The sequence below is a fragment of the Cololabis saira genome, chromosome 5 (genome assembly GCF_033807715.1).
Source record: "Cololabis saira isolate AMF1-May2022 chromosome 5, fColSai1.1, whole genome shotgun sequence".
In the NCBI taxonomy this organism is placed as follows: Eukaryota; Metazoa; Chordata; class Actinopteri; order Beloniformes; family Belonidae; genus Cololabis; species Cololabis saira.
The window spans coordinates 16,278,613-16,303,087 of record NC_084591.1 but is presented as its reverse complement, the minus strand read 5'-3'; the positions used below and the strand labels follow the sequence as shown (position 1 = coordinate 16,303,087).

The 24,475-nt window shown below is 42.9% G+C and overlaps 1 protein-coding gene and 1 pseudogene across 1 annotated transcript in view; one reads left to right on the top strand and one right to left on the bottom strand.

Annotated features, from left to right (window-relative positions):
- Positions 1-17,729, top strand: part of nell2a (neural EGFL like 2a) — a 119,377-nt gene extending 101,648 nt beyond the window's left edge. The window contains exons 18-20 of the mRNA XM_061721080.1: positions 6,566-6,742; positions 9,700-9,924; positions 16,922-17,729. Coding sequence (XP_061577064.1) covers positions 6,566-6,742; positions 9,700-9,924; positions 16,922-16,963 — 444 coding nt within the window. The 3' untranslated portion in view covers positions 16,964-17,729. The remainder of the gene's footprint in view (positions 1-6,565; positions 6,743-9,699; positions 9,925-16,921) is intronic.
- A 3,488-nt stretch (positions 17,730-21,217) lies between these two features.
- On the bottom strand, positions 21,218-24,192 carry LOC133444853 (uncharacterized; annotated as a pseudogene).
- Between the last annotated feature and the right edge of the window lie 283 nt (positions 24,193-24,475).

Below are 24,475 nucleotides of genomic sequence, written 5' to 3'. Positions count from 1 at the left end.
TAACATTACGAGAATAAAGTCGTAATGTTGCAAGAATAAAGTCGTAATATTATGAGAATATAATTTATGAGAACTCTAACAGGAAGAGCTTCTTCTCCCTGTGTTAAAATGAGGAATATTGAGCATCTTGTGAAGTTATAGACTTTATTCTCGTAATATTATGACTTTATTCTCGTAAAATATTATGACTTTATTCTCGTAATTTCCTTTTTTTGTTTTTTTTTGTTTGGCCCTAATACTCCGTCGTAGTATCCAACAAGGAAGAAGGAAAAATTGTAGCTTCTTGGACTCCAAAGACAAGTCAGTCTCCATTGACCCCCATGTTAAAATGTCCAGTGGAAAAAATATAAAAAAATGTAATAAAAAATAAGCGAAACACTCCGGGCATTTCTGATTTCACCAGAAATGACATCTAAAATGGGAGTTCCCATTGCAAATATTCAATATCAGCTGCGTAGCTCTTCCAGCGATGTTTGGTAGGCGGAGCCAGGAGCCACCGTCAATCATTTCAGGACCATTTCAAGTGGACTGTTGCTGGAACTCTCAGTCTATTATCTCATGATGCAGTTTGCAGCGGCCCAGCGGTGCTCTGCTAGTCCTCCTTTCAGCTGAACTCTTTTTGGCGACAATTAAAATTAAAGTGACAATTAAAGCGACAATTATAATATTTGGTGTGATTAGGACAGACTGAATGTAGAGTAATATTTATTAGCATCATAGTTTATCATACGCTAACACAGGCAAGTCAAAATGACAAGCTGTGATTGACCTAAGGTGGGTGTGCTCCAGCGAGTTTCACAGGTCTGTTTGTTCCACACATTTGCAGCACGGCTTCAAAACTTCTCTTTAGAAAACCTACGGCATAGCAGTGGGTTATACAGCCTATTATTTTACTTCATAATATCTCCTCAAGAAAGCTACTGGTTAACTTTCAGCTTTATATGCGTTGCCAACATTCATCCATTTTCTACACGTGCATCATCCTGTTCAGGCTCACAGTTACTCCACCGTTCCCAGCTGTTTTCACTTGAAAAACAGAGTACACCATGGATTTCTGGGGGAGGTCTCGGTTGCTCCGCACAAACCGGGTTGCGGGGGCGGTGACGGATTAACCTGTAGGTTTGGTTCTCTGACAGACAATTGTCAAGTCAAAGTACTGCTATGTATAGAGTGAATATATAACAGAAGTACTGGAGTAAAGGAGAAACATTGTTAAGCACTTTGTCGAGGCTGGATAAAGTTAGGAAGGCACTATATAAGTGCAGACTGTTTATGTTTTTGAGCTGAGGGAGAACGTGGAGAAAACCAATGCAAGCACTTTCAAACTCCACGATAATGGTCTCTAATGGGAGGCAACCACCAAGCCACCGTCAAGCTCCATTATCAAACTTTGATCACAAAAACAGGTAAAGAAAATATTTAAAAAAAATAAACAAGTGTATTCAAAATCAGATTGATATTAACGCCAGGGTCCCACCACGGTCTGGCTGCGCTGTGCCAGCCATTGTTAATCATGACCACTCTAGTCAATAAGAGTGGTCAGACCAAAGCTCCACGACATGGTTCAGAAGTGTCCCTGAAGCAACCGTTCTCTCTGATCCAATAAAGATATGCAAGTTTACACGCGGCAGATCAAGCTGAAAGAAGTCTGATACAGGATTAGGACAGAGAATCTGATTGATTTTTAAAGTAAAAAACACCGCAAAAAGGCCCTGACTCCCACATCAACATCCATTTTACCCATGCAGCCTGCAAAAACATACTGTAATTCTGAGGGTCTCAGAAAAAAAAAACTTTTATTGTGTGTCAAGGAGTGTTGAAGGAGAGCAGTGCTTCATCTGTGGATGAAAACAGTGATTAAAAATTAAAAAACAAACTAGGCCCTCAACTTCCATAGCCTTGAAGCCCCCTTTGTTTATGGTGTTGAAAAGTAAACTGATTTAATTTAATACAGACTACATTTGAGGACATGTTTGAATTCTTTTCAGGAGCTCAAATGAGATTTAGATAGTTGAAGGAGACTTGCTTCATGGACAGGTGAAGGCAATTCCTTTATTATTTCATCATCATGTAAGCCAGTGAATAGTTTGTATCCAGTTATGGAATTTAAATGTGGAAGCTTATGTGTCCAGTGAATGTGAAATAACTTATCCTGGGTCATAAAGGAGAGACTAAAAATATCAGTAGGGGTCAAATTAACAACAGTATATATTCTGAGGGGGAAAAACACACTGGTGAGCTCTGCAACATAAAAATACCTCAACATTCAATGAACGGTGCAGGCGAGTGATCGCAGGCTCATAATGAAACAACAGAAGACAGCTGAATGCAGAACATCTGACATTTCATGTCTCCAAAGACTCTTTAACCAAGAATTAGAAGTTATCCTTTGATTAACATCTAATTCTACTTGATCCCAGGAAAACTAGAACTGAATGCGTAGAACACAACAATGATGCCACAGATCTGCGATGAACAGTAGGAAGTTAGTTTTCACACATTGCAGTTCATAATTATCAGGTCATGCAGCATGGTGTTTGCGAGTAGTGGAATGTGATTAAAGTGGATTAGTGTCGGTGGTGAATGATCAAGCAGCAAATTATTCATTTGATTACAAGGACCAGGACAGAAATGACTCCCTAATTAAACAAGTCATATTAATTGATTTGAGAAATTGAAGAGCTGCCTGTCAAAGTTAATTGTACTTAACAGTTTAGGGAGCTGAGGAGTAAACATGTTATTGTTTTGGAGGTGGGTGGACGCAGCTGGATATTAGACGGAGAGCCGCGACCAACTGATGGGGGAAACCAAGGTCAAAGATCGCAGATGAGACAAACAGGGATGTGTCCAGAGTGTGGCGGTGAAATATGCAAATAGCTTTTCGTTTCAACTTTCTCTGCAAAGGGAATGGCTCAGAATGTAGAGTGACTTTCTCAGAGAGTAGCAACCTCCATGAAGAGCAGCATCAAATTCTACTTTGTGCCAGGATTCAACATTCATACATGTTATTTCTCTCGTGGCTCAGGCACATTTAAATGAGAGGTCCACAGAGCAGAACCATTCAATCATTTTCACAAATTTTGACAAAGGTAATAATTCAGACAGCCAGATACAATCATGTGCAGAAGATATGTTTTCTATTTTAAAAAAAACGAATATAATTTCTCTGATCACAGTGGGTCAAATAAAACCTAAGACAGACAACAACATGTAACATCTCTCAAAAAGATCCATAATTTATTTACCAAAAACATTTGACTAAAACAGAAAAAGTCATGTGAGCAATAGTGGATACAGGTGCTGCAATCATCCATCCTGGATGAACTGATCATCACCAGGTCTGCAGACCTCTATAAAAGCAGATGTTCTGGTAGTTTGTCGGTCTGCAGGAGTCGCAATACTTTCAGTAATACTAAATACCGCATCTGCAAATGTAACACAAGGTGTTACAACCTGTTACAAACCCAAAACTCTATTACTATTAACTATTACTATTAACTATTAACTTCCAAAAGTATATATACACTCACCTCATCATACAATCATCCATGAATTACATATGCACATGAAACATCTGAGCAAACCTGACACCAATGCACTACATAGCTCAACTGAAGACCATTGCTTAGCTGCTAAAAACAAAACATTAAGCTTCAGAACAGCCAGATACATCACTAGGACAAAGACTGTCAGAGGATGGGCCCAAAAGACCTTCAAGCTCATTCAATGCCAACCTTTTAAATTGCAATGATAGCTTAGAGAACAGTTTATAGAAATACAGCACTCAACATATTAGGGGTGGGTAAAAATATCGAAAAATCGATGCATCAAAATTATCCCCGCCCTAATTCAATATCGATTAAGCAAAGGCTCTGAATTGCTTCACCTCCTGGCCAGTGGGGGCGCTGTGCACGACATTTTCTTATGATCCGCGTTTTGTGGACGGTGGCTGCACGCGACCAAACAACAATAAAATGGCGACGATCGCAAGCGTAAAATCTTTCAAATCAGACGTTTGGACTCATTTTGAATTCTCATTTAAGGAAGGAACACGAGAAACGGACAAAAGTAGGGTGGTGTGTAAAGCCCCTTTCACATAGAGGGTGCAAAGCGGCGACCGCCGCTGGCGATCCCATTCATTGTGTATGTGCTACCGCGGCGCAAGACCGGACCGCTCTGCCGCCGAGTTCGGCGGTGCGCGAGAGGGCACCTGCCGTGGAGTTTGCGCCGCGCCTGCCTGTGCCCGAATTGAACATTTTTTAATTTCACCGTACCGCGCTGTGACGACATCTCGGTGCGTCCAATAGGAAAGAAGGGAGAAGAGAGAAAGTTGTGTCCAATAGGAGAAAAGGTGGTGGAGGCTCTGCACCGACTCTGCACCCAACCCAGCGGTGGGCACGGCACAAACCGCGCTCTATGTGAAAGCAGCTTAAGTTGTGCCAGGCAGAACTAAAATACAACAGCAACATGACAAACCTGCGGATCATGTTGACACAGAACTGTCATGTGTTTTTTTTTTATTTTAACTTTTGTACTACAGTACAAATGCACAAGTGAGCCATTATGGTGCTGCTAAGTTTAATTGCTCAGTTCATTTCTATGTGAAGTAACATGCCACGTGTTATAGGCATGAAAATAAAAATAATGAAAAATTGCCAACAGGTATTTGTGTATTTCTACGTCTTACTGAATCAATATCGAAGCATTTAAATCAATATCGAATCAAATCGATATCAAATTGAATCGAACCTTAAAGAATCGAAATCGAATCGAATCGTGAGGTTCTTAACAATACCCAGCCCTACAACATATGCTATAAATGTTGGTGACTGGTTCAATGAGTCAATAACCTTGATAAGCCAATACACAAAAAAACCCTCAAGTTCTGTCTCCACAAAAATTTCAATACTTCCTGGACAAGCCCCCAATTTATAAACTAATCACCAAAAGTCAAGTCATTTTAGCAGAAATGCCTTTTAACGACTGTTGAGCACGGAGGTGGAGAAGATGATGACGATATGATGATTAGGGGTTGTTCTGCTGCTAAAGGACCTGGGGACCTTGCAGTCACTTAGTGCAGTTCTCAACCTTTTTGGAGTCCTCGAGTTAATGAGCTTTCCCCCAAAAGCTTCCTGCTAATTTTTCACAATAAAAGCATTTTAAAGAAATGAAGGGTGTATGCCCACTGAAACGCTAGGTGGCTCACCATTTGAAAAAGATGCAGATCGTGTTATGTTTGTATTAACAGTGTCATGCAGTAACCTCAGCAAAAACACACAGGTGCAAGATTTCTTATTAAAATACAATTTATTTTAATTTTTTTATTTTTTATTTATTTTTTATTTCTTTACCTTGTCTGCACACATATTAATGGTTGATACCATGCCGGTAAAAATCTAAGGCATATATATGTGCATTATTACTATATTTAATATATATACATATATATATGCATACATACGCATACACATACAAACCCAGTGATTTTTTTTTTTTCTTTCTTTTGAGGCCCTCACCCTCCAGGCCAGCGACCCCCACCCGGCAAGGGGCCAGCCTGCCCGGAGAGACAGAGCCGCCCGGCCGTATTAAAATACAATTAATTACACTTGTAAAGAGTAAAAGAAGGTCATGTTACCCTCTGTAGTTTAGGTGGATAAAGGTTTAGGTCACATTTGAGTAAAATAATAATCCATTTCTATAAATGTCAGAGGATCTTTATATATTTTTATCCCCGATTTTTTTTCCCCATTATATCACCCAGTGCTCCTACCTAATTGACAGTCCTGGGCATTGCTCCCCTCTACCAGCCCAGGGAGGGCCCTATACTGAGCTCAGGTCTCCTTCTTAACCTGAGGAGTGACAGACCACTTGATCAACAGTACAGTGGTCCAAAGCTCACCAACTGTAAAATAAAAGAATACATTTTGTTTGGAATGGTCACAGCAAAGTAAAGACTTTGATCCAACTGCTGTGGCAGGACCTCAAGAGAGGTTCAAATGCCCTAAAAGCTCAATGAAATGAAGCAATGATGTACTGAAGCATGGGCCAAAAATTCTCCACAGCCAAAGAGAGACTGAAGGTTAACAGGAAATGAATACATAAAGTTAATGCTGCTAAAGCTCAATCTACACTACAAACTGTTTTATGATTGGATTATGTATTATTGTCCAATCATGTTTCCTTTTGGCTTCATTTATGTTAAATAAATGATGCCACAGTGAAAAAGTACATCTTGTTCTTCATCTGATTTTATTGTGTTAACACATAGTAGCCCTCCTCTTAATCCTAACTTTTGCACAGCACTCACGCTCTTCTATACTCAACAGTAAATAATACAAAGTCAAGAAAGCCTATGTGCATCAGCATTCATGAAGTATACTTCAGTCCGGTGTGCACTGGCTGTAGCTCAAGCCGAAACGCAATAAAATACAACTTCACCAAGCTAAGGGTTTGTAGCCTGTATTGCATTATTTATGATGAACATATATGTTTAATGACTCCATGTGGATGTTTGCTCATGCCTGCGTGTGGGCCTGCATTCACAGTTTAATTGTGCTCTGCTCAGGCTGGACAAGTGATGTGCCGCAGGATGGTGTGCGACTGCGACAACCCCAACGCCGACCTCTTCTGCTGCCCCGAGTGCGACCCTCGCCTGAGCAGCCAGTGCCTGCACCAGAACGGCCTGCTCACCTACGGCAGCGGCGACACATGGGTGGAGAACTGCCAGCAGTGTCAGTGCCTGGTGAGCATATGGACAAATACCCCCCCCCCCCCCCACCCTCCCCCTAAATGATATTGCCACTGCAGGAATTTTGCTGCTTTTATCCCAAGCTATTCAGGGTGATTGTGAACGCAGCAGAGGCATTCACTGCTGTGCCCAATTGCCCACGAAACAAAATATAACAAACACTCCGATCTCCATGGAAATGCTGATGTACAAGAGATGTTCTCTGTAAAGAAAGTCAAAAGAGAAATACTTTGTGGCAAGAGAGCGAGGAGTGATTACCAGACAAATGGGAAGGTTGCAGAGAGGGTGGAATTGAGATTGGTTTTCTTCCTGTGCAAAAAGAAAGAAAAGCTTGACTTTGATTTGTTAAAAAAAAGATTCAAAGAATCGTTTTTGCTGTTGTCTACTTTGATGGAATTACACGTTTTTATTGAAGGATACGTTGAAGGTTAAGTGGACCAGAATGCACGTATAGTTGGAGGGTGTTGGAAGAAGTAAAACCTGTGTGATTAAAGGAGGGATATGTGATGTGTGCTGATTGATGAGTAGTAACAACTTGTGTGCTTCCGATAGTTTCAAGCTTCCTCTATAATATCTGCACCCCAATCCTCATTGCTCACTACTTGAATCTCTCACAGTAAGATGTCCACTATTTTCTCTGTGTTCACATCTTCTGCTGTGTTGACCTTTTCCAAGATTTACACAGTGCTTTTGTTCAAGCAACAGGGAAGCACTTTGCAAGTGTTTTCCAATAAAACTGACAAAATTCAATAAATCCTTCCACCTCTGATGCTCCTCTTACCCATATGCATATTAAATGCTTCAGATTCCACCACAGTGTCTTGTCTCATCCTCCTGCAGGTGTAACACACAACAACCCTTGTAATACCCCCCCCCCCCGTTCAGTTACTCACAAATAACCTTCACTGTGAATCTCACACAATCACTCCTGCAGCTCCCTTTTTCTTCTTTTCATCAACTCAGTGTGGCCTTGAAAGATCAGCCCCACTTGTAGCTAAGATACCGTAATGTTGGCTGCAGACTGACACATTTCTTCTCGGAGTAGCAACAGTAATGCTATCCCCCTCCCCTCCTCTCCTCGTTCCCTCCATGTCATTGTAATGCTGTCCTGGTGCTTGAACCTGAAGGGTTTCCTCTTTTTTCTTTTTCTTTTTTTGGGGATTTCTCACATTGCACCATTATAGGGAAGAATGAAAATCACTGCTGGACTGAGAGGCGGTGGGAAAGCGCAGCCAGCTAAAGATGGGTTCATTCAGTTTTACTCTTGGAGCAGCTATGCTCACTGCAGGCACTTACACGTGTTGACACAAACAAATGTAGGGAAAGCATATATGACTCTACAGGAACAGAGAAGCGCATACGGTGTGAACATTCAAACATGAGTGTGCAAACACGTTTGAAAATGTCAGCTTCTCCTGCAGATGTCCAGGGCAGCACGCGGAGCGATATTAAAGACTCTCAATTGAAGACGCACAGATCTGCATGTGAAGAAAAAGGACCCCCGGCGCACGGTGTGAAGAGCAGCGCTTGAAGGAGCAGGCTGCTCCTGCGACACCGTAGTGCAGCTCCAGAGCGGTAGCGTGACAGGGACGTGAAATGAACCTTGAATGCTGCTACACTTAGCAGCTCGGTGGCTGCCCAAGCTCAGCGGGGGCCTTAAAATACACAGCGGCAGCAGGCGGAAAGGCGAAACACGCTCCCCAGACCTGAGATGAGAATCCTTCTCTGTCAAACATGCAATGACTTGGAATCTGGAAAGTGGCCTTTGCAGCTTCTGCACACGCGGGCCACTTTTGATTTTCTTCCGGACTACCAAGGGAGCACTAATTTCCATTACCGTGCATGTAAATTGTGCTTAAGGTCGAAGATTGTTGGAGGCTAAGATAAATGCCATCAGTTTTAATCTCCTGCAGGCATTTTGTGACATTCACTCTTACACAAAGTAAAACCTTCAATTGGTCTTTGCTGTCGCGAAGAGATTAAATTCCAATGAGATATGAAGAATGCTGGATGAGAAGAGGAATTAAAACCCTCTTAGATATCACAAAACAAAAAAACAAATCCAAGGCAGGCTTCAGTTTTGGCAAATCTCTTCCCTGTTTGTGCTCTTTGGCCACAACAAAGATAGGGCTGTTGCGTATCGCAGTGAGGAGCCAGTACCTGAGGTTACACCCCCCCTCCACCTCCGGCTGTGGGGAGATTGCCTCTCAGGAGGAGGGTTACTCACTTCTTTAAATGTTTACACAGAACACAGAGGCAAGTAGTGGGCATCAGCGCTGTGGGGGTTCTGTGCGGGGTCTGTGTGCTTTACAACCAACTTGATTTACTACAACATTTTCTGAAATGCTGAGCTGGAAGATTCCCTGTGATATTAAATATTCCCAGTGGGACACATCAGGCTTTTCCATGTGTGCCTTTTCACGTCATCTGCCGCCTTTTAAACACAGTCATTTCAAACTCATTTACCTTTACTAATAAATGAACTCCTCACCGGCGTCAGAACGACAGAAGTGGGTCAGACCGGAGCGGTAACAGCAGGCAGTTGGGGCAGAACTGGCAAAAATGCTCATAATATATGAAGTGTTTTCTGAGGGCGGTAGAACGTGGCAGCGGGAAAAATCCAATAAAGCTTTCAACACTGAAAGTTTGCTGTGAGCGTCATGTGGGAACAACAATGAGACAATTAAGATAGCCACAGCTATTACTTGTCCAGTCTGAAGAAACTGCTGACACCGTTTGAAGATTCCTTTGCTCATCTATATTTTCTAGGCACCTTAACAACATTTTTTTTTCTCCCCCATCAAATAGAGATTGTCCCTCTGGCGTGCAGATACACAACGTCAGGAGAAATGTGTATTTGCGTGAATAGCTTGTTTAGCCGTGATAAATGCATTAGTGGGTTTGCTGAGATGATTCCAACCCTCTCCCTGCTTCTCTCTCCCGGCTCACAGCAGGGGCAGGTGGACTGCTGGCCTCTGCCCTGCCCGCCCGTCGACTGCGAGTTCACCGTGGTGCCCGAGGGCGAGTGCTGCCCCCGCTGCGTCACCGACCCCTGCCAGGCCGACACCATCCGCAACGACATCACCAAGACGTGCACGGACGAGCACAGCATCTCGCGCTTCAGCGGCTCCTCCTGGATCAAACATGGGACAGAGTGCACCCTGTGCCAGTGCAAGGTAGGCAGGAAACCTTTTCAGGGAAAAATAAAGGCTTCATTGGGGTCCGGTCTTTGGACTGTGATGGTTTGTTTAGCTTTAAGGTCTCGCTGGAGCTTCACACACAAACTGAAGGAAAAGGAATTCCACTTAGTTTTCGAGTGCAGTGTAAATTGGCCACAAATGAAAAGGGTTTTTAACCCTGAAGGACAAACTCTTCATATATAAAGTGGTGGACAAATTCATTGGCTGATCTCACATCTGTCACTGAAATTGACAAACATTAATAGCATCCCAAACTATTTACTCCATGTTTAACCCAAATCGGAGTTTTTGATTCTACAAAATATTTTATAAGATAAAACAAATGTGTCACGATTGGGTTGAGTTGGACCCAAATGCAGGAGAATTAGAGGCAACAAGAGTTGTTTTTTTAATTTAAAACAGAAGGCACTGCTTGGAAGGAATTCAAAACCACAACTGACAAAAAACCCTCCACTACTAGAACTAAAAAAGAAAACCTGACTCAAACACAAACAGACCATGAATACGTAGAGATGGACCAGCAGGGAGGAAGGGAAACCGAGACAATGTATACTCACCGTAAACTGTAAAAAAAACAATGGACGCAGCACTAGGTCACTTGACCCATTGGTTTCTGAAGAGCAGTGTGGAGCCCATTTTCTTTGTACCAGGCGGAACAATGTTGCTAGGGACACCGACTGTAAACATGCCCCCTGAATGTCAAAGTTATCTTTGGCTCCCAGCTTCTTCAGCAGCTCCACGCCAGAATGTCTGCAGAGCTGTCAGCAAACGTTAAATATGTTCTCGCCAGTGAAATCAAAGATTACGTTTGGGTTTAGCCAACATTTGGATGGTTGTTTTACTGTGCGGTAATATGATAGTGGATAAGGAAGTGCTTGTGGCTAACTATTGGCTGATTCATCTGTCAATCAATAATAGTAGAAATTAATTTAGTGCTTTATATAAATTCTCCTGGCATGGTATAGAAAGCTTCACCCCCCTCAGAGTTGTCATGGGTATGATATCAAATGATTGAGACTAAAATGTTTTTTGAAACACACTGTACATAGCCTGTGTCTATTTTTGCTCTAAAGTTGGACACTTTTAACACGGGAGTCCATGGAGATTAACTCGCTTTTGGAGCCCTTCAACAAATCTTAGTTCCACTTGAGCCTCGACCGGGAAGTTAGATGGTTGGTACTTGGCACTCACGGGTTCTAACCCGACACAGGTACAAACAATCAGGGAGATGAGGTCCAGGAAAGTCAAACAGAATACAGAAGACAGAGACAGACTTTCAAAGTAAAACAGGAAATGAAGTTAACAGAAGATGACAGAAGCAAGAACACCAACACTAAACAAAATCCAGATGCTAACACCAAACTAAATCCAAACCATGAAACTGAAACTTTTTTTCTTAGGCAATATATATATATATATATATATATATATATATATATATATATATATATATATTTATTTACCCCCTGATTTTTTTTGCCATTTTATCATCCAGTCCTCCTACCCAAGTATCAGTCCTGGTCATTGCTCTCTCTATATGACAACCCCGGGACCCCGCATTGAGCTCAAGCCTCCTTATTTTGCTTGAGGAGCAGGCCCAACAGTGTGGGGCTTACCCGGCCGGACGTAGGACGTGGGAATATCACGGTATTCCAACCAGATCCCCCCTGCCCCCTTAGGTGCCCCAGCTGGCCAGAGGAGGCAGTGTACAGCCCAGGACTACTGCATGTTTTTGTGAGGGGTAGCTCTCATTAGCTACCCAAGGGAACACGGAGAGAACATGCAAACTCCACACAGAGAGGCCCTTAACCTTCTGTTTTAATGCACAATTGAACTAATTTTCTTTACTCATGGATTACTCATAGATGTGAAAAGGATCTTTAGATTGCTATTTTGCAAAAATATACTTATTTTTCAACACACCTCATTTCTGTTTTTTAGTCTAATTTAAATGATTTCAAGGATAATTGAAATGCACAAAAATGGGACTTCAACACTCTTCCCGAGCAAACTGCAGTAGCAGTCTGAGGTTTGAAGGCTCCCTTCTCCAGACTGCATTTTTCACATCTTTCCATGAATGTCAAGTGTTGTTTCTTTATCAATCATTCATCAGTTTAGCTGTGTGTTTTGGGTCACATCATGTTGGAGGACCCGTAGCCTGCAGGAGAGGCTGAGCTTCCGGACGCTGGGCAGCATGGTTCACTTCAGGATGCCTGATAGTCTTGAGGCCTCACTGTGCACTCCACAGATTAAAAGACCGTCGTCTCAGAAGTAGCAAATCAGCCACAAAACATTACCGAGCCTCCTTCGTGTTTCACAGTAGGTTTGGTCTTCTTTCCTTTGAAAGCTCAAAGGAAATATTTACATCTTTAAACATAAAGTTTTGTTTCCAATCCAGAGGTAAATCTACCAAAAACTCTGTGGCTTGTCAGCAGCATTTTAGCATAATTGGCTTGTGTAGGTTTTATTTTAATAGTGGGGTCCTCCTGGGACGTGCTCCATACAGCCCATTGTTGCTGAAAAGGCAGTGGACATTGTAGTCAGACAAAGATGTACTTTAGCCTTAAATGTCAGCCTTTATGTTTTTGGATACCCCGATGAACCTGGCTTTGTATTTCCTCTTGCAGCCATGTCCTGAGACTTTTGTTAGCATCACATGGACCACATACTGCATGTCTTAATTATACACTCAACTATAGCCTCAGGAACATGAAGCTCCATGGATGTGGTTTTATAGTGTTTACCTTTAACGTGCTTAACTATAAAATCATTTCTGAGCTCCTCACTCAACTCTTTTGTTTGTTAACTCTTGTCCATGTTCAATGTGGTACATTTTCTCACAAATGGTGAGTGATGGACAGTGATGATCCTAATTAAGGTAAAACATTTTTTTAAACAGTTTTAAAATATGACTTTAATGGAATGATTTATTATCTTTTTCAAAAGTATCAACACATCTGTTCACGGTATTTAAGATTACCTTCCTAAAACAAAAAAAAATATTTTTTCTCTTACTTGCAGGTATACGAGACAGGTGTTTTTCGTTTAATGACTTTTTAGGACAAATGGATCCGTGAGGAGACAAAAAAAACTGTCCAAGTCTGTAAGAATGGAAGAATAGCTACTTTTGTAGCTCAGCATACATAGAAACAAAAAGAAAAGATAAGATATTCTATTTGAAAATTATTCCTTTTCAAATGTCCAAACTGGAAATTGTTTTGATCATAGATGACTTTGTTGCATTTTAAATTATCCAGAAAAAAAGTTCTTTAAATGCTGACTTGCAACATTTTGGGGAATATGCTTATATTCAGTTTTTCTGCTAAGAGCACCTGTCTGCTAAACGTGAAGCTACACTCACTTGGCAGAAACACTACAGTCGGTTGGCCCGGCGCTGTGAGGTAAAAATCTACTGGATCCTCCACCACTCACTTAACATCTTCAATTAGCTGTTAATCATAGCATTATAATAAAAAAATTACAGTGTTATGGGTTTATGTGCTTGACTTTTCCTTGGTAGGGTTGTTAAAGTCGGTGCTGGTTGCCTAGCAACCTCACAGTGATGACAGCAGCCCTGTTTCCAGTCTGCATGCTGTGCTCTCAGTTAATATGCCCATTTCCCCAAATGTTCCCTTAAATAAAAATGAGTGGCTGTCTTGGACAAACAGAAAGCAGCTCTGAACGAACATCTGTTGGCCTCTCATCTGGTCGCCTCTGGCTACAGCAGGAAATCCCAGTGGAGTCTCCCCTCTGCACTGTGATAAGCAAACAGACATGTTTGCGCAATCCAGTACTTGCGATGCATGGCGCCTCGTCAAAGAAAGTTAGACAAACACATAATTTTCTAGAAGTTTTAGTGTACTGTGACTGAACAGTCGATTGATGTAGAAACTTGGTTTGTCCCGATCACATCTTTTTTGCTTTGAGTATCAGCCAGTACCGAGTCCTGATCCGATACTTTGGCAATGCAATAAAAAAAGAAGCAGCTCCGTTGTTTCTGTCCAGCCACTTCCCAAATTGCAAACTGTAGAAGCCGCCGTAGCGCTTCATTCGCCCTTCAATTTGAAATAATTTCCAAATTGATATTTCTGAAATGCGGAGAAGCTGCTCGTTCGCTCTACGTTTACCTCAGCCAGTGTTGCCAACTCCTCAATAACGAAAGTAGCTATTGACATTACAATTTGTATATAATTGTAATGGTGCTGTAGGAGAGAATAAAGTTACGGGAGACATAAAAATGTAGTTAAGTACACCCTAAATATGTTTAAAATTATAAATATAATGAAAATGTTCTTTTAGTCAATTCTTTGTTTTTTATAATCTTACAACCTCCTCCTTTTTCCTGACTATAGGCCATTGCGGTACCATTGAATAACTATTGTAATCCTTACATTCATCAGAATTATTTGTAAATACTTATTGATTGTAATTCAATGGCACCGGTGCAAGATTAGTCGTTGGAGGCTTCACATATGCAAAATGTATTTGTACCCTGGACAAGAAGGGCTGAACGTCTCCTGCCAGGACTGCAGCTGAGAGTGGCTGCAGGAGGGCTGAGCTGCTTGAGAGTGATTTGGTACGGGGCGGTGCCAGCGGCAGCACCGGCTGCTCGCTGAGAAGGGTGTGAACAACTCCAAAAGTCTTCAAAGACACTTCAAAAAGTCACTGGTCACTTTTTAAAACAAAAAATTGCTACGGTGGTTTGAAATCTGGCTAAATATGGTGAGAAGGTTGGCAACACTGATGTCAACTCACTAGCTACCAGAGCATGTGAGCGGAGCGGAGCGTGAGCGAGCGGGGGAGCGGAGCGGCGAATTTTTAAAGGAGCGCAGAGCGGGAGTTTTTTTTCTAGGATGATTCGGGTGGAGCGGGGCGTCATCCCGCTCCAGTTTCGCTCCGTTACCCCTCATATCACGGCCCCGATGCGTGTCCAAACATATCCCACAAACCTCTCCACAAACCACCTGTTACCTTTCTTAATTTCCAGTCCTATCTCTGAACCGTGGTTGGGAGAGCTGGTATTTTAATTCGGTCTCTGGCTCGTTGCTGGTAACCGGCGTTAAGAGTCCGGGGAAAGTGAAGGGAAAAAAGGACGGAGGAAAAATGCTGTCCGTGCAACCTCGCACATTTATTACAAACTTGTAATAAGAGCAAACAAAACGCGTGAGGGCCGACAACTGAAACTAACGGAGGACACACTGAAAAAGTAACTAAAACCGTGTTCCGGTCTTTCACACGCGCACACCTGCATCTCCCTCTCTCTCCTCCGCTGCACCCACACGTCTCACACACACACACACCCGAACACACACACCGCCTTAAAGGGGACCGGGCTGGCCGGTAACACACCGCCGGGGTCTGAAGCCCCCGACTTTGGCCAAACTGGTGTTTTTGAAAGTGAACTCAGAAGAACATTAAGAAAAATGTCCCGATCCAGCTCAGTTAATGCAGGCTTTGATTTAGGCACTTTAAAAGGCACGTTTTGTTCGGTTTTTAGCCTTATTGTTAACTAAGCCTGCAAACAGAACGTTCATTTTCTGCCATATTCGTTTAATTTGAGTGTTTTGCACCTTAAGATCTTTTATCAAAGTGTTGTTTAAAATAAATATTTTATATTCTGAAAATATTGTTGTTCTTCTTTAGTTCTTTTAGACATTGAAAGTATAAAAATAGGAGGAGAACAGTGAATGAAAAATTGTTTCGGGAAAGGTTAATAAACAAAAGTGTATTAAACCAGCTAATTCCGTTAGGTGAAATTACTTTCTTATTTTTTCTTGTCAGTAAATATCTATTTTTTGGACTTTAAAACGTATGTCGGCTCTGCTTAATTGTTCCTCTCGGCTCCGTGACTGGCTGCAAGGAACGTAACTTTGCTGAGTCTCTCGCTCTCTCGCTCTCTCTCTCTCTCTCTCTCTCTCTCTCTCTCTCTCTCTCTCTCTCTCTCTCTCTCTCTCATCCACCTCTGGTTAGATCTAAGGCTTCAGGTAAATGTGCATTTTATATGCATGCAAACATTTTTGGAGCGGAGCGTGGAGTGGTGCGCGGAGCGGAGCAGGGTGCAGTGTTACTGGAGCGCTGAGCGGTTATGGGTGGAGCGGCTTTGAGGGTGGAGCGGAGCGGTGACAACCTTTGTGAGCGAGGAGCGGAAATTCTCGCCCCTCCACTCCGCTCACATGCTCTGCTAGCTACTAACTACTGTACTATTCTAGATTGAAGGTTGGGCTGACTCACCGCCTGACATAAATTGTTACTGTTAAGAGTTAAACTTAAGGATAGACAATAGATAAATACAAAATTTTATTTGGTGAAACAAAAATGACAAACATCATATCAGTTCCACTGGATCCCAATCATTCAGAAATGAGACTTATGTTCAGTTTTACAGTCATGCACAAGAGTTAGTACCACTAGAATCCCTGTTTTTTCCTAATGTAAAACATAATAAACATTATCTTATCATAGTGGGCATTGGTATTAAGCAAATACAAAAGAAGTGCTTAACATAGAGCAACATATAACTTTTTTTTTACCATACTATTATTTATTCAAAACAAGAAGCCAAAAAGGAAAACATTGTCCTCAATTTTGTTAAATAAATACGTATATATACAGAAAAAAAAAAAAGTATTACAGATACACATAAACCCAGATGTCCTTTCCTGAGGTAGCTGTGCATGAACATCCCGTTACTATTTGGCCTGACTGATGATCTATAACTTAGTGTCTGTTCGTTCACATTTGAAATCCTTTGTAGAAAATAGCATGCTTGGTGAGTAGAAAGTAGCCGGCTTGGATCAGTTGGTGGTGAAATGACATCCAGAGGAGCTCTAAATGCCAAATCGAGTCTGCATGCTACAGCACCGCCACCACCTGAAAATACCATCTGCCAGGTCTGAGAAACACTTTGCCCGAGGTTAAAGTGTGACAATAATCCACCCGTGTTTCTTTGCCTTCTCTCTCCTTTCATTTCCAGAATGGACACATCTGTTGCTCAGTGGACCCCATGTGCCTTTAGTCCTGGCAGATCAGAAGGCACCTGTACAGTGTTCTCCATGTAAAAAAAAAAAGAAGAAGAAGGAAAAAAAAAAGCACCACCTCTTTGTCCCCTTACTGTCCTTTTTAAAGGCCCGGGTCAAATACTGTTTGCATGATCAGGATTAATTTCGGCTTGCTTAACCAGATGAATAGAGGTTACTATTCAAGTTATACTGTCAAACACAGACAAATGAACAACTGCAAGTACTGTCTCTTCTCATATTTACAGCTCTGGTTGTACGCACCATTGCAGTAAACTCTACCCACTTGGTACCTGGTGCACATTACATGTCAAAAATGACCTTGCAAACAGTCTGTGGCCTGCGCCTCTCCCTCAAATCCTTTATACCAAAAGCAAACCTGTGTAAGACCAAACGGACGATGGACTACAATTCCCGCAAACCCACTCTCTTTGTTCTGTTTCACCACCTCCCCACTCTGAGTCATCGCTACATGAATCTGTAAGATATTACTATTACTGGCATGACTGTGCTTGACGTCCAAACGTTTTTGCTGATTTCTAAATTCTCAGAGACAATGAAAATGATGAAGATGATGATGATGATGAAGATGATACCTTAGATAGAGTAAAGGCAGTTAGCATAAGGTTCCTTTGCCACATTTACCAGCTGTCTATATTATGTGATGCTTTGTAGCATTTTGTTCCATTTCTCCTTTTTGTAAGTTTTCCTTTCAACGCTTGTTATTGTGTAATAGTGAAATAAAGTATTTCCATTTACATTTAATTCTTGGGTTTGACTGATTTGTTTATTTTTGTGTCTAAGTACTGATGATGTTGGTGTCAAGTTTATTTACAGCTCTTCGCTCAGTTGCTTTCAATGCAATTAGAGCTAATTAACCTTATTAAAACATAACGGTTGATTCACTGATTGGATGAGCTTTATATTTTGATGACCAGCAAACAAAAAAAATGTGCCCGTGTATATTGTCTTTGCTGATTGTAATTTATGAAAAAAAGGCCTAAATTATTCAAATTGGGTTTTCACAACCTGTCAATTCAAATGTAAGTTATTGAGGGAGTTCACTCTAGCTGCCAATTAATAAATGACTGCTGAACAGTTCTTCATTCAAATTCAAATCACTTAAGTTTAATTCAGTAATACCTAACTGATCCCTTAAGGGTAATTATATACATACAAGAGTGAAAGTAGGCCAGAAGGCCTGAGAACTATGTTCTGGTGAGAGATTCCTGGGTGGAGATCATTTCCAGTAAGAGAATGGAGCAGCTGTCTCTTCCAAACCATCACAGAAGTGTTTTCAACAAGAAAACACATCTGCTGATGTCATGTCTTATTACACATTACATACTTTTTAACCATTTCTAAATCTTTCCCAAATTGGGACTGATTGTCTGCGCTGTGCCTTGATTGAAATTTAGTTTTTATTTAGTACAGTTCCATAAAGTGAGCACCATATCATTGTGAAGAGAAGAGAGCCGCCGCTTCCCCAAAACTCACATTTAAAAGCAGTCACAGCAGCACTTTCAGCAACAAAACACATTTACTAGCTTTATGCCATCTTAAACGGAACATTTTCCCTTTATTACTCGCTTTAAAGTTGTTCTAAATGACCTCTGAATTGTTCTTTTTGAGAGGTTTTATTTCAGCTTGTTAAAATGAGAGCTAGTTTTGAGTTTTTTTTTGTTTTTTTCCCATTATTAATATATATATATATATATATATATATATATATATATATATATATATATATATATATATATATATATATATATATATATATATATATATTCAGATTTATTTCAAACCAGCCAGCTGCTCAAACAAACTGTTACACATTTAACTGTTTTGGATCGTTTAAAACAATCAATGCAGAGAACAATTATTGACTTAACTGGAAATGAGTTATAAATGTGTCGTTTTCATGAGGAAAGTAGGCTATTTGTCACGTATGTTGATTATAGAAACATTTCTTGTTGTCAGGAATGTAGCTGTAATCAATGCGAAACGAGTTTTTTTGAAAGTTACAGCTTTTGATATTGACGCATATTTACACCCTAACTGAAACAACATGCAATTTTTAACAACTGTATTTTTTTAACAATTTCTTTATTGGACATGTGAAGCTAAAAGTCAATTCTTGTAATGTCGACTTTCTTAATGATAAAGTGTTGAGTTTTGGCATCGATGCTCCATCTAGTCAATCCCCACGTATTAAGCATGCACAGAGATCCTGGGGGTGATGAACACGACGTAATCCCCTTACGTAGAGTCAGAGCAGGAGGTGCAGGAGAGGGAGCTCGGGGGGTGAGAGGCATTAAGAGGCATGTGAGAGACAAGTATCTCCTGTTCTTTAAACAGGCCTATAAACAAGATGGAGTAACTGGAATAAACTGTACAGAGGGGAAAAGTAAGGCATAAAAGGTTGCTCGATATATGAGCTAGCTACCAAAGGGTTGCGTCACTTGTTGTCCTTCCAACATAAATTAAATCTACTTTCATCCTTCCACCATGAGAAATCTGCAACATTTGATGAAATAATCTGACGTCAGATGTCTTTTAAGTGGAGAAATATTTCTTTCCGTGGCTAGCAATGTTTTTTTTTTTTTCTTAAACTTTCAAGTACCTCATGGTCCCATCACAGTTGTTTCATGCTTCAAAAGTGGATCAAAGTAGATCTGATGCTTATGATGGTTTGGTTGAAGTCTTCTAATGAGGCTTGGACTGTTCTTCATTTTGAAACAGCGTCTTCAGTCTGACACTTCGATCAAAAAGGTAACATTGCCCATCTGCAAGTGTTATTGGTGTATACTGGTTTCTTTTTTGTGGTATGGTTTTCTGTTTTGGTATTTCCCTGTCCTTCGAAAACCCTACGAAGAGCTCCTGCAGCAGAGTGAGCAGCAGCACTGAGTTGCCGTCCCCCATCCCAAGTGGTTTGTACTGCAACTTACAGAGGAGGCAGGAAAGGTAGGCAGGCTGGAGAGCACTCTGCATGAGATTTACCAGTTCAGGGTATAGAGGGGAAATAGCCGATCAATGAGCTGATGCAGGCGAGAGATGGGCTTTACTATACGTACCCTGCCTGAACTACAGCTCTGCTGGATTTTTGTTAAAAACATATTTAATCCATTTCATTTTTTTCTAGGTTAAGCATCTGCAAGCACCGGTCCAGAAAAGTTTGGATATTGTGTAGAATGTGAATTCAAAAAAACATATATTGCAATGATTTGCAAATCTCATAAAGGTGTATTTTTATCCCCAATAGAACAAGGAAAATATATCAAACAGCGTTTTTCAAGAAATTATTGGCTTATTCTGAATGTGCTGACAGCAATGTGTTTGAAGAAAAAAATGGGACATGCTCAACTGAAGGCTGGAAAGGTAAGTGTTACTAAAAAAGAGAAACATCTGGAGAACGTCTGAGAAATTATTAGGTTATTTGGCAACAGATAAGTGACACGACTGGGTTTAAAAAGAGCATCTTACGGAGGCGGGCTCTCAGAACTAAATATACATCGGTTTAAGAATAATGTTCCTCAGTATAAAATTGCAAAGACTTGAATATCTAATCATCTACAGAACATAATCCCCTCATCATAATCCCTTTGACTCAATAGAATCAAAGAATCTGAAGAAATCTCTGTGTGCTCCAAACAAAGCTGAAAATCAATTTTGGATTCCTTTGATCTTTGGCCTCCTCACTGCATTAAAAACAGGCATGATGCTGTGATGGGATTCACTGCAGAATCTAAAGAACACTTCCAGAAATTGCAATTGAAAACATAATCACGGACATCAACAAAAAACATTTAAAAAACATCATAAATAAATACCTAAATGAATAAATAAATACCTGGCTTGACGCTGAGGTGAGAAACAATATCTTTGGGATCTATCCACACCAGGAGCCCCCCACCAATGACCAATGAGGACGTCACCACGGGGTTACGGCCGGTATATATATATATATAGGTATATATATATTGCCTCTCCCACGGCCGGCGTCCACACCAGAGCCAAGACTGCAGTGCAGGACAACCCCCACAGCAACGACCCCACAGGCCAAGTAGGCATAGTCCCCGGTGTGGAAGACCCCCATGAGGAAAAAGCACTGGAGTTAAAATGAGTTTGATTCTTGCATACATCTGGTGATGCATTTTTCTTGGACACATCATCAGTGAAAGTACCTGGGATCCCTGGGGGTTTTGAGTCTTTCAACTTTAGACCCCCTCACCCAGGCGACCCGATTGGGGTGATCAGTTCCCGGCCTGAGTCCAAGAAGCACTCAACCACTGCTTATCCCTCCGGATCCACAGCCATTGCGAGGCTCTCTCTGCGGCCTCAGAGGCTGCTAAGATGGCTCTCCTTTTAGGTGCCCATGTGATGCCCAAGAGACTGTAGGCCTTGCAGAGTGACTTCCCTGCAAAGCCTCTTCCCCCCACCTCAATCAGTTGGCAATCTCCACGCCACCCCCGTTTGCAGTACTCCTCCACCAGCTCTGCATATTTCTCCCTCTTTCTCTCACTTGCTTCTTCCATTCTCTCCTCCCAGGGCACTGTTAGCTCCAACATGGCGACTTGCTTGGATGACTCTGAGACTATGACGATGTCTGGCCTAAGTCTGGTTTCCACAATTTCAGCTGTTTTCCCAGGTCCACCCTTAGCTGCCAGTCCTTCGCTGTTCCCAGAAGGCCTGTTTGGGCTTTAGGTCGGGAAGGTGGTTGTTCTCCGGCTCTTACGAAGGAGATTTCACGCTTTGATGGTTGTAAGCACTTGCTCTGGTCAATGGCAGTGTTGATGGACTCAGCAATCGCCTTCAGCACACGGTCATGGCACCAGCGATAGTGGCCATCACCGAGTGCTTTAGGACAGCTGCTGAGAATGTGCTCTAGGGTTCCTCTTCCTTGGCACAAGGGACATGCTGGAGTTTCAACCTTGCCCCAACAGGAGAGATTCGACGGGCTGGGCAGGACATCGTAGACAGACTGAATGAGGAATTTAATGCAGTGGGGTTCTGTCCTCCACAGCTCGTTCCACGAGATCTTTCTGTCCGTGGCTTCCTCCCATCTGGTCCACGTGCCCTGTTGCCTCAATCCCACTGTCTGGCTTGCACGCTGCTCTTCGATTCCGGCCCTCACCTCGAGCTGGACCTGGTCCCACCTCTCCTTGCCCTTGAGCTTGTTGTACTGGTTTGTTGGAATGGTTCCCAGTCCTGCATGGCCACTAGCCACAGATCCCACAAGTTCTCTGTGGCACAGCCGTGATTCTGCCTGGTCCACAGCCTCCTTTGCCCTCCACTTTCTACCATTCCTCACCACAATGCCTGCTTGGGAGATCTTTGGGTCCTTGGATTCCCTGTATTGGAGAACCTCCCTTGCTCTGGCAACCATGAACTCCTCGGTTAGGCTGTTGATGGGGAGCGTAAGCTTGTTCTCATTGCCCTAAAGGGCGATGCTGCTTAGGCTTCTAGGCAGACCCAACCAACGTCACAGGCGGCTGCTGACCCTCCTCTAAAACCCTTCCACAGTGGAGATGGGAAATTCTTACACCAGCAATGGCCACAGAATCCTAGGCAGGATGCCATGCTGGTATACCCACGCCTTGAATTTCCCCGGATGACCTGACTTGTCGACTGTGATCAGCCAACTCTCCAGCTGTTCGTTGGTTGCCCTGATGGAGTCGGCATCCTTTAGGGAGCAGTCAAAGGTTTTTCCGAGGCTCTTCACGGGTTTCTCTGTGACTAATGGAATGTGGGTACCTCCTAGAGAGAAGTGGAACCGATCAGTCACCTTCCCTCTCTTCAGGACTAGAGACCTGGATTTTTCAGGCTTGAAGCGCATCCGGGCCCAGGTGGTCAGCCTCTCCAAGCCCTGGAGGATCCATCTGCATCCTGGGACTGACACTGTTGTTACTGTCAGGTCATCCATAAACGCTCTGAAGGGGGGCTGACGGATTCCGGACTTGGATTTGGGGCCTCTGCACTCCGGCTCGGCAGACTTGACCAGCATGTTCTTGGCCAGGGCAAAGAGTATCGCTGAAATCGTACATCCGGTGATGATCCCTTTCTCCAGTCGTTGCTGCTTAGATGTAACTGTGCCGGAGGTGAAGCTCAGGTTGAATCAGGTTGTAATAATCCATGATTAGGACTTTGATGTTGCCAGGGACGTGGTGCCTCTCCCAAGCCACCTCCACCAGCTTGTGGGGTATGGAGCCGTACGCGTTGGCGAGGTCCAGCTATAGTACAGCTAGGTCTCCTTTCCCCTGTCACACCTCTCTGATCAGTTGTGTCACCACACCACTGCGTTCCAGGCAACCTCGAAACCCTGGGATTCCCCCTTTTTGCACAGAGGGGTCGATGTACTGGTTCTTTAGAAGGTAGTCTGACAGCCGGTGGGACAGAATACTAAAAAATATCTTGCACTCGACATTAAGCAGTGAGATGGTCCTAAACTGCTCGATGATGGTTGACTTCTCCTCCTTTGGAACCCATACCCCTTCTGCAGATCTCCATTGTTGGGCAACCGTCCCCCTCCTCCAGATCACCGTTAGGATCTTCCACAGACGTTGCAGGAGCTTGGGGCACCTCTTGTACACCAGGTAAGGTACGCCATTGGGTCCAGGTGCCGAGTTGTTTCTACCAGCCTTGACCACTGTCTGGACTTCTTTCCAGCTGGGAACCTCGGTGTTCAATTCAGTGGCTGGTGCAGGTGGGTTGATCAGGGCTCTGCATTCACCTAGGGCCTCCTCCCGGGTTGCATCACTGTAGGTGTCGTGAAGGTAGGTGTCTACTTCCTCTTTTGAGCATGTGAGGTGGCCGCTGCGCTTCTGGCCTAGCAGCTGTTTGGTGAACCCAAAAGGGATAGCTAAGAATGTAGCACGTCTGTAGCTGTGAGATCTTTTCTGCCCTGCCGTCCGGCCCTCCTTTCATGGTAGCTTCTAGGATCCCATCCAAATCATCATCAAATAGCTGCCACTCACTCCGTTTGCTGGCTGGGGGCCACTTAACCCGCCGGTGATGTTGTGGGTTGTCTGGCGTTTGGGCTTCCTGGGCACGTAGGTACTGGGGCGCTGTGGCTTGACTCCTGGCCCGGGTCCTCCTGCGTCTCACCAAGGTCCTCTGGAGCACGCGGGTTCTGGGTGCTGTAGGGTTCATCCCGCCACGGTTCCTCTTGCGACTCTCTGGGATTGATCTTTGAGTGCTGCTCTGGTTGCCTATTCACCAAACAGCCCATCTTGGTCTGATGGATCTTCAGACCCTTTGGGTTTTTACAGCTCTTTCCACATACACATACACCATTCGTTGTCGATTGTCCATTTGCATTGGTCGTTGCCTGGTTGTCCATCCGTTCGGGGTGCTCATTCTCCCCCCCTCTCGGGCTCCCCTGGGGGTATGCATCTTTAGGACTTTTCGTAGCTGAGTTTGGGTTCTTCCTGCCCCGGTTGCCGTCTTTCCGTGCTGTCTGCTGTCTCTCCAAGCTGTCACCACTCTATTCATGCTCGTCAACCAGTCTATTC